This window comes from Camellia sinensis, chromosome 6, assembly GCF_055761805.1.
Source record: "Camellia sinensis isolate YWXY chromosome 6, ASM5576180v1, whole genome shotgun sequence".
NCBI classification, from domain to species: Eukaryota; Viridiplantae; Streptophyta; class Magnoliopsida; order Ericales; family Theaceae; genus Camellia; species Camellia sinensis.
The window spans coordinates 123,834,218-123,845,622 of record NC_138966.1 but is presented as its reverse complement, the minus strand read 5'-3'; the positions used below and the strand labels follow the sequence as shown (position 1 = coordinate 123,845,622).

General features: G+C 33.0%; 1 protein-coding gene across 1 annotated transcript; it reads right to left on the bottom strand.

Annotated features, from left to right (window-relative positions):
* Positions 1–847: 847 nt before the first annotated feature.
* On the bottom strand, positions 848–7,912 carry LOC114315294 (protein disulfide-isomerase). Its single transcript, XM_028261912.2, has 11 exons — positions 7,533–7,912; positions 6,518–6,548; positions 6,101–6,388; positions 5,823–6,011; positions 5,540–5,665; positions 4,400–4,537; positions 4,204–4,323; positions 3,885–4,002; positions 3,337–3,449; positions 2,074–2,291; positions 848–1,156 (listed from the first exon to the last, which is right to left on the bottom strand). The coding sequence occupies exons 1-10, from the start codon at positions 7,733–7,735 to the stop codon at positions 2,079–2,081; spliced, it is 1,539 nt and encodes a 512-aa protein (XP_028117713.2). The 5' UTR covers positions 7,736–7,912; the 3' UTR covers positions 848–1,156; positions 2,074–2,078.
* Positions 7,913–11,405: the final 3,493 nt, after the last annotated feature.

Below are 11,405 nucleotides of genomic sequence, written 5' to 3'. Positions count from 1 at the left end.
AGTTAAGCCGGCTTAAAAAATGAATTTAACTCTTTTGGGAACAGATTATTTTAATAATTTTTTAATTTTTTTTTTGACTAAAATATGAAATAAAAAAATATAATATGTTTGGAATGACTTTTTAACTTTTTACAAAAAGATATGCAAAAAATATAAAAAAAATAAAATCTTTGACTTTTTAGTATAGATTATAAATTTTTTGACTTTTTTAATAACTTCTTGATTTTTTAGTTAAAATGTTAACTTGCCAAACGAGACATGAATGAATAATATTATATATACCAATTAGTATACTAACTTATGTACTAATTGATGATGTGACGTAATTTAAATTTTTTTTTGATATTTGTAATTTATATAATGAATGGAATCAATAATAATATCATAACTAGTATTGATTTATTAATTAATACACTAATCAATGCATGTAATACCACCGACAATAAATCATAATCGACACTACCTTAGCACATAGCCAAACACTATAATGGTTACATAAACTGACTTACAATACTATTGGGAAATAGCACACCATAGTATCAAAATATGAAGCTCTTTTAACAGAACAGAGTCAGCAATTCATGAATCCATGGATTAAATGAAACTGTGGAAACAGATTGAAATGATTTGTCCGAAAGATATTCTAGTGCAATTTTTTGGATGCAATCTTTTGTGTTGTGAATTGGAAAGACTTCAATGGTCATAAAAATGAATAAATTCATAAGAAAAATCACCGAATGGTTTAAACCAAAATCAAGTGAGTGGAAATAGCGCTTCCTAATAATGAAAATAACCATTTGCAAGAAAGCAGCTATTTATAAAAGCAATATAATCTCATAAGATGAAATTTAACTAAAAGACACTTAAAATATATTACCTCAAAACATGTTTCTCTAACTTTTAAGTAGCAAGAGTTCTATAGCCACAAAATTGTTACATTGTGAGCTAAGCTAGCCCTAGAACTGAAACAAGAACTCCCATTTTATTCAGGTTAGGATTTTCAGACTGAAAGAGGATAAGAGAGAGTATGAGGGCAGTATGAAGAGATATGATCCATTGCTTCCTCGCTAGTACAGTTTTTAAGTACAATCGCCGCCAAATATGTATCCAGCTGTGTTCATGTCTGCATGATCTAATACAGATAGGAAAGCTATTCCTGCAAAATGAGAACAAACTGATAAATCTCAAAGTTGGTTGACGTCAATATCTATCAGCAAGAAGATCTGAACCGGTCCAAGAAATCATTTTGCTTATAAAGAATGATAATGCACCAATGGTTTCAAATACTAAAAATATAAAGTAATATGTGTATGCTTGACTTTTTACAGTTGATATACATGTCAATAATAATCAATCTATACCTTAAAGTTGAAACAACCCCTCCTCCCACCACCACCACAACAAGTAACAAATAACAAAAAAAAAAATATATGTACATAGATATATATTCTCTTATTAAAAACGTTTCAATAACTACTTTCCGAATAGATTTGTATACAAACATTTTCTTCACAAGAAATCTGTCAATGTTAACAACTATTGTCCAATTTACTATTTACCCTACTTTCCCCTGAATCTAATTGAAACCACACGTATATCAGAAGTACTAAAGACAAACTAGAAATCCCATCTACCAAGTGCTAACTTGGACCAAATAGCTCTCCTAGATACTTTTGTAAGCCAAATAGCTCTCCTAGATACTTTGTAAGATCAAGTAATCCACAATCTCAGACCACACACAGGAATCCAACGCTCTCTACCCACCGAAGATTGGACACAAAATAATAATAATAATAATAATAATAGTTGCCTCAGTAGTGTTCGCAAGATATAACATTGATGGTACAGAGACTATTATTCTTGAAGAATCAATCTTCACTCTAATGTCAGAATGTATCTTTTGCACTACTAGCAATTTGGGTGGGTGTGTAGTTATTTAACTAGGCTGGCAAAAATTATTGCCAAAAAAAATGAACAAATAAAAATATATTCAAATTACACCAGATTACAATCCGACAATACTGCCTCTACTGCCTTAAATGATAAGCAAAATTGTAATAGTTACAAAAATACCTTCACTACAGCTCATCTTTTCCAGGTTCCTGCTGCTCATCTTTTCCAGCTTCCTGCTGGGCAGGTTTATCCCGATTCTTCTGAATAAAGTCAATTATATCCTCTTTGGTACGTCCCCCATTGTACTGCAACAGATTTCCACTTGCTGACCTGAAGTACAATGTTGGATAACCTTTCACGTCGAAAATATCAATTGGTACATCATTTGCAGTGGCATCCTACAAAGTACAAAAATGGTGGGAGCAATTCAGGAATAAATTTTGTAACAAATAAAAGGATCAACATCTACGCAGATGAAACCAGTAAGTTGTAATCAAACTAAGAAGCACGGACACTTCTAAGAAGGTAACGTATTCGTGTCGTATCCGTGTCGGACACCGATACTCTTTGGACACTCTCAGGACACGTGTCCGACACTCTTCAAAATGTGTCCTATTTTTTAAATTTTTTTAAAGACTTGAACACTCTTTGGACACTTGAAGGACATACGTGTCCATCGCTTAAATACAAGTGTCTAACGATTAGACATATGTGAAATTAATTATAAGTTTGAACAAAACAACTTAAGATACAATAATAAAACAAAAACTATATAAATTTATAGGAATTAGTATCATATTGTATTTTTTATTATCTTTTTAATGATATATTCATATATATAACATATAATAAATATATAAAATTACATATTTCATGCGTGTCCCTCACGTGTCGTGTCCTACATTTTTTGAAAATTAACGTGTCAGCTTGTCCGTGTCGTACTCGTGTCGTGCCACGTGTCCGTGTCCATGCTTCTTAGTAATCAAACCAATGCTTTCAATGCGGTAAAGAAATCTCATGGTAAGGGTGCAGGAAAAATCACAACAGAAGATACAAATAAGAAAATCATATCAATCAGAAAGCAGAATGCAGAATGCAGATTAATGGATGGGAAATGGACCAACATAGATGAGCTAAAATATCAAGCTAGGATTAATTAAAAAAAATTTTTACTATATATTGTTGTAAAAGCTTGAAGGAAAAGGATTTTATTCTTCATTTTTAGAAGCCATAGATGAACAGTACATGAACCTGCAACCTAGAAATGACGGAAGAAAACGATTTCGATTTGCAAGGCAGAGATAACAATAAAGGAAAGGTACTTTGAGAGTAATATTGAAACATAATTCAGGTGCATAATATTTGCAGAAAATAACCATCTATACTGACAAAGCAACAAATCTCTTCAAGTAGTCTTTAGCTAGTTTGGGTTATAAATCTTACAATCTTTGCAATGACAACATCAGCATCACTTTCCAATGAAACAGCAACTTCTTCCAAGATTGGAGCCAAGTTTTTGCAGTGACCGCACCAGGGGGCATAAAATTCCAACAGAACTGTGTAACAAAACATAACCACACATCAGCATGAATTGACTGATAACATGACAATCATTAAGGTCTAATAAAATTTTCTTGGTTTCTCAACTCTAAATCAATTATACAAAAACGATTAGTGTATTCATCAAAATTACACTGAATCTTATGACATCATTACTCGTTGTCATGTTAGGGGAAAAAAAACAAAAAAAATGAAGAGACTGTCTGCACCCCAGAATAAGAAAGTTTGGCTACCCCCCCCCCCCCCAAAAAAAAAAAAAAAAAAAACTCGCATTTACCGAATATTATGACAGATTGACAATGCACTTCTGGGAAGAGGCATGACCTTTAACATAGAACAGGTCAATCCAGAATTCTAATTGACATAAGGACCAAATTACTAATATGGATACGAACAAATAAAATGTTGAACAAACTACAGTTAATACATACCATTTTTCCCAGAGTTGAAAACATTGTCCTGAAGGCTGTCAGCAACAATTACCTTGACAGGTTCATTGTTAACTTCAGGAATCGGTTCAGACTTTCTGTATGGAAGCACATTGCCCTCCTGAAATTATGTACTGTAGTTAGTTCATGAAGGAAAACCACATTAAAACTAACCAATCTTTGTCAGTTTGTGTTAGGATCTTTATTACAATTTACAAGCAAAATAAAAAATAAGAAAATAGATTACTCAAGACAAGAAAGCTATCAAGATAGGCAATTTGTCCATTACAAATCATCAATTACTCAAAGAAGCAAGCACCACCTTATATTCCTTCACCCATGATGAAATTTGATCAGGCTCCAGATTCGGTTTAAGATATTTCTCTCCATCACTTGTCTGTATAATGATAAGAGGCACCTGGTCGTCTCTGAGCCCAAAATACTGTTCATTCAAAGAAATGGTTATGATCAAAATGTCAGCCAGATACATTAAGTGCATATAAAGTCGGCATACAAACCTGAAAGGCATTTTGGCTAGCCTCAGCATCACCCATTAGAAAACTTAAGCCCTTTCCTTTGTATTGCTCAGCAACATCATGACATTTTGATTTAAAAACATCAGCAAGCTCGCTGCTAAAATTCAGAAACAACATAGCCTAGCCATTCCAAAAAAATATTCATTATAACAAAATCGTAGAAATTTCAGAGGAAAAATAAACTGAAACATTAGCGATACATTTCTTTAAAAAAGGCCAAAGGTCAAAGAAAAAAGCAACCCTTAATGTTAAGCAATGTGAAGTCTTATCAAGATGCCGCAATGAAATTGGATAAGATGCCAAAAGCAGTGGCCCTGTTTGGGTGCGTTTTTGTATTTCAACAACCAATCACCACTCAAAAAAGCGAGAAAGTTAACTTTGACGAAAAAGGTGCTTGTTGCCGCTTTATTAGTATATATGTATGCGCATGTGGCACACTTTTACGCCTCAAAGTACACAAGGAATACCAGCAGCTTTGCAATGCTCAGGGAAGAAGGCTTGGGACTTGCTATTATTGAAGTTGGGATGCTGCATGTGGGATTGGAAGATTTTTGGGGTTCATACCGAGACTGCATCATTAGGGTTACCAAGGCCTCTACGTTTCTCAAACTCTTATTGTCCCACATTGATTTTGCAGAGTATAAGAGGACTGCACAAATAAACAAAGCATTTGTTTTTCAAAAGAACCCTATTCAGGGCAGGGAAACTAAATGCTGTCTATGTCCCCAAAGCAGGTTGACTCTTCAACCCCAACCCCAACCCCAACCCCATTCCCATTCCCATTCCCATTCCCATTCCCATTCCCATCCCTAGATTCTCTACCCTGATTTAAAACATTCCATCCCTGTCTCAAAAGGTGCAGGGCGAGGCAAGGAAAATTGCCATCCCAACACGTCACCCAAATGGCCAAACTTTCCAGTTTCTTTCAGATGGAAAAGCATAAGTCGAAGCAACATGTTTAAAATCGAAAGAGAACAGACATAATTCATAACATTCAGTTTCACAACATTCTATACCACTGAAGCCAATGAAATGAGCATTGCTCCTAAGTTCTTATCATATAGATGATATTAATAATTTAATATATAAACAAAGTCTGAAAAATATGATTCCACTATTCACCTTGGCATTGGGATTGTTGAAGAATTTAATAACAAAGGGCTGATTGCTAGGGTCATTGTTAAAGAGAGTCACAATAGGGGTACTTGCTTCTTCAACAAACTCCACAAGAGCATCCACATCAAAATCCTGCAAGCATACTGCAACATTAAAATAAATCATATCCTACTGTAAAATGTAAAAGACTAGTTATTTTGAGAGAGAAAGAGAGAGAGAGATGATATTAGAAACCAACATAAATTATGCAATAATACAGAACTTTAAAAACGATATTAGCTTATGATACCTTAAAATCAACAACAAGCTCATCAAATGGCTTGAACAACCTAACTATGGGACCAGTCACTGATGATTCCCCATGTGGCAGGAGTTTTGCATCCAATGTGTGACCAAACTCATAGTCAGACCGCAATTTCTCAGTAAGAGCTGTGAAGTTCTCAAACTTCTCTCCAGAGAATTCTGAAAACACCCCAACCTATAAGAATGCAAAATTTGTCTTTACTCTCCAAAAGATTATGGATGTGATTCATGGAAATAGAAGATGAGAAAGCATAAGGCACTTACAATAATAATCTTTTTGCCATCAATAAGAGCGTTAGCATCTTCTGTGGATTTTATTTCAGCAGATGCAGGGCCACTTTGCTTCTTTAAATAAGCAACAATACCTTCAGCATCCCGAGGTCCTTTGTATTCTTGAATATGCTTCCCTCCATTTCTCAAGATCTTAATTGTGGGGAAACCGCTAATCTCAAATTCACCTGCAAGTACCTTGTTCGTTTCATCACTGGCATCAACTTTTGCTAGAGTGACCGGAGGATCGTGACTACTCAGTACAGATGCAGCTTTCTCATACTGCAAATCAATATAGATATACATTATACATATTCATTGTCAGTGAATGAAGTATATATATTACTATCAAAAATATTATCCAACTTGATGAAATCTCATCTAAACTCTGAAATTGGATATTATCATTACCTCTGGAGCAAGCTTCTTGCAGTGGCCACACCTGTAACAGAAAACAAATAGTAATAAGTACACATACAAGATAAACAGTGTCCACATGTTGAAATCGCTTTCCACAATATTCATGTAACCATAGTAATTGCATCCACGAAAACACAAACATTTCAGTAGCAAGCAGAGAAGTTCATGTGGCTGGCTTGCCAGTATTTTATGTTCATTCCTATATTTGGATTTGAAGTTCAAGAAACAACTGCACACGATAAGTGAAAGGAAACCATTTGGGTACTCAGAGAGAGAGAGAGAGAGAGAGAGAGAGTTAACACGGTGAGCTTGTAAATAGGTGGTCAGCAAGGAAACTTGTGTTGTAAACTCATGCAGTCATGATTATTGAGATTGCACTACTTATAATCTCTAAACAACAGAATGTAAACTCGTGAGTATTGAGTCACTGACAATGCGATACTCATAACTCATGAACATCATGATGCAAGAACAGAACATAACATCTCTTTTCAGTCAGCAATGACCAACACTAAATGACACCAATCTAAAATCCACGCCAAATTGGCCATAATGTTAAAACTGTTTCTCATTTAAAAAGGCCTCAAACTACCATAGAAGGCCAAAAAAATATAGGTCAAATATTTGAACTTTCAAAAATGGAGGTAGATTTATAATTTTGAAGCACTTGTTAAGAGACATGTACAAGAACAATCAAATTCATTAATCCAAATCACTCAAAATCCATTCTTGAAATCTAGATCTAAAAAAGTGATGTCACATAAAACCATTCGTTTCAAATCCACAAATCCAACAAAAGTGCTTCAAAGATCTACCTAGATTATAACTCCGTAGATCAAATCCCCAAAATACATAAAAATCCAAAATTGTCAACCCCAAATTCAAATTCACATTCCAATCTACAAGTCTTCACTCAACAAACCAAACAGTGCGTAACTCTGAAGCTAATCTAAAGTAACAACAAAAACAGAGTGAAAAATGCATGCGCATTATTACAAGGAATTACCATGGAGCGTAGAACTCGACGACAATGAAATCGTGCTTGCCAACAGTCTCGTGGAAGTTGGAGTGATCTAGATTCAGAACGAACTCTTTCGACTCTGAGTCCTCGGTTTCAGAAGCAGATGTGTACTCGGTTTCAGAAGCAGATGTCCCTGCGATGAGAGAGAGAATGAAGACGAACGTGCATATCCATAACCTAGATGCCATTGCTGCTAAGCTTTCCCTCTCTAAAAATCCCCTTCTTTTTCTCACTCTCTCTCTCTCTCTCTCTCTGTCCCTGGGGCTTTGTTTGTTTTATAGCTTGATTTTTTTCCTTTCTGATGAGAGAGAGAGAGAGAGAGAGACTTTTCGCCGTGAGAATAAGAGACCGCACTTGCATACGTGGAAGGGTTTAGAGTTGGGAGAAATAGGAATCTTATGTGTAACCTTCTCGAGTACAGTAATATTTCTACTCGCTATGTGTATGGCTGTTTATCCACGTGGAATATTATTATTTGTCTGATGTTGTAATGATGCGAGTGTCTGATTATCTAGTACACATGTGTAAATAATAATTTATTGTTTTTTTTTTTTTAATATATTTCGACTGAGAAACGTATGAAGCTAGAATGGTAGTGGGTGCCGAATTTTGGTGACCACGTGAGGTCTAATAGGAATTTGACGCGTCACAAAAGTAAGGTTAAGTTTGACTATTTTAGATAAGTATATATTTTTTATTTTTTTTTTATCACATTATCTCTACTATTTTTTTTGAATATATTTTCGTAAAAAGATAAAAAATACACTTATTTAAGACATTTCAAACAATTCTAAATATAGTTTTAAATGTTTTGCTGACGTGGTGGATTAGATTGGTAACTGGGTTTGGTTTATGGTACGTCATAGCATGGGATACACTCTCAGTACATAGGTTTGGCGTAAAAATGAAAATATTTTTAGAAAAATGCTTGGGAGCACTAATTAGTCCTCCCACTAATTAGGTGGCAGTGGGTCTCGCCATTAATGATGTGATGTTTTGGTCTTGGAGTTGTGTTTTTTTTTTTTACTTTTTTAATGCATGAGTGCTATTAATGGTGATATTTTTAGTGGGATGAATCATTGTTGATATTTTTAAGGTGGGTTTGGGATGTTTGTTGATTTTTTTTTGAGTTTTTAAATTTTTAATTATTTTAGTTTGGGATTAAAAAGTTTTATTTGAAATAAATTTTTTAATTTTTTTAATTTTTATGAGAGAAAAAATAAAATAATTATGCATTGAATGTGATATTTTGTCTTATTAAATTAAAAAACTTATTTTGTCTTTTTGTCATTATTTTAATCAAAAATTCTCATTTTAACTTACGTAACGAAGGTTTAATATCCAATTTTAAAAAGGTTGAATGATATAAAAATATGGGTGAAAAAAATCTCAAATAATGGTTTATGAATTGTTTTCTTATTTTTATTTTTTTAGATTCAAAAATCCCATTCTAGTGTCCCTTTTTTCTTATAGACCCAAAGGTTTCATTTTGGTGTGAATTAAATAAAAGGTCAAGTATAAATACGCGTGTATTACGTATTAATGATTTTCTTATAATGTTAAAATTACTTAACGTAACACTTCAAAAAAAATTATTGCTGTATTTTTTTTCTAAACGTAAAACTCCAACGTAACATATTAAAAGACTGTTTAGTATATTTTTTTCAAACATAACAACGTAACATTTTTAAAAAACTCCTTAATGTATTTTTTTTCTAAATATAACACTCCATTCAATATAACACAAAAACTCCTTAATGTACCTTTTCCAAACGTAACACTCTAATGTAACACACTAAAAAAGTTTTTAGTGTACTTTTCTAAAACGTAATAACATAACATTTCAAAAAAAATTCTTGATGTATTTTTTCCAAGCGTAACACTCCAATTAATGTAACACATAAAAACTTCTTAGTGTACTTTTTTTAAATGTAGCACTCTAATGGCTATGTTTGGGATGTTGGTTTCAGGTTATTTTAAGCACAAAAAGATAATACAGGTTAAAAAGTTAATAAGATAAAATAGTCAAAAAATTAAAAAGTCAAAAAATCAACCCACATCCTAAACAAAGGCAATGTAAGATTCCAATGTAACACTAGAAAATTGCACTAACAAAAAAATAGATTTCTACGCTTGACGACCAATATTTTAGTTATCAATCCCCCTAAAAGAATCTTTCATACCTCACATTTCTATTTCCATTTCCATCTCAAAAATAAATTAGAAAATTAGAAAAATGAATTATAAAAGGGCATTGGTTGTTTGAGATGTTCTAAATAAGTGCACTTTTTTATCTTTTTGGACTAAAAAATTGAGGAAAAAAATATGGATGTTTGGGTTAACTTTTTGACTTTTTATGAAAAAATGTGTATTAAAAATTTGTATAAAGAAGTATATAAGAAAAGATTAGAAATGAAAAGTCAATAGCCGTACAATCTGAGGGGCTGAATTGATAGTAAGAAATTATTGGCTAATTTGCGGATATTACACTGAACGGTTTTGTTCTGCCCGTGGGGGCAATCACGAGTCCCATTTTGATAATCTGAACCGTTCAATGTGTAGAACTCGTCGAGTACTATATGACCCTAAAAACTCACGTTAATCGGATATCAATAGCTATCTGATCAGATGTGTTTTTTTCAATCGTTAATTATAACACCATTTATTTATTTTTATACAAAACTGATTTGATTATATAGTTATTGACATCCGATCAATGTAATTTTTTATAAACATATAGGACTCGACGAGTTCTACACATTAAACGGTTCAGATTATCAAAACGGGACCTGTGATGGGCCCTACTGGGCCGAACATCAGTGTGTGAAAATTGCACCAAGCTGTGCAATTTTTCTTTTTCAAACGCAGCACAGAGCTTCACGGGTCGCTTGATGAGTTGTACGGCTGTGTGAATTGATGTGTGAAAATTTAATTTTTTAATTTTTTTTTGTGAATGGTGATAACTTTTTAATTTTTTTTGTAATTTTTTTGATTTTTCGAAAGTTGCCAAACTTGGCCTAAATGGCATCAAATCAAATAAATATAACTTTCCAAAACAAAATGGATTGACTGGTTCATAAAAAAATTCTTGGGACTAAATGGACCAACATTCCCTCATATAGGATTTATGAATAAATTTTTCTAAAAGTATTTGCCCAAAAAAGAATACATATATAAATGGAGAATATTGTGATGCACACTTTTTAAAAGTTGTGTACCATATTTACCTTATAATTAAAAAAATGATATAATTTTAATTTTCTAAATCATACTAAAAAAAGAAAAAAAAATTATAACTAAATACAATATGAGATATAACTAAAGAATTCATGAGTTATAACCAAAATAATGTTATAACTAAAAAAACAAAATTGATCATAACTATAGAAGAAATGACATAACAAAAAGGGAAAAATTACCCACAGGTCCTATTTGAAATATGTGTACACTATTTAATCCAACAACTCTTTGAGTAGACTCAAAAATCCTACTTTTCTTCTCTCTCTCTCTCTCTCTCTGCTTTTTGCCTCAGTCTTTACGTTTTCCTCTCTTTCTTTTTTTCTGCATTTTTCTCTCATCTTTTTTGTCATGGACGACGACCATTTCTTATTCTCTTTCTCTTTCTAATATATTATTATCGGTGATCGACGACCACCATTGATCGGAGTTCACCGGCAACCACCAACCATCAAAATCAACTCGTGATTTCATCCCCATCGACGGCGAAGAAGATGAGTAGATTTACTCAAATCTGATGAGTAGATTTACATGAGATCCGACTAGATCTAAACCAAAATGGTTACCGGAGTACAATATTCTTTCCATATCTATTCTTTCTTTCGATTTCTCAATTTTTCT

Coding starts and splice junctions, on each gene's coding strand:
- LOC114315294 (XM_028261912.2), bottom strand. CDS start 7,735: ATGGCATCTAGGTTATGGATATGCACGTTCGTCTTCATTCTCTCTCTC. Junction 6,549..7,532: donor GTCGAGTTCTACGCTCCATG/GTAATTCCTTGT, acceptor TTTCTGTTACAG/GTGTGGCCACTGCAAGAAGC. Junction 4,324..4,399: donor CTAGCCAAAATGCCTTTCAG/GTTTGTATGCCG, acceptor TTGAATGAACAG/TATTTTGGGCTCAGAGACGA.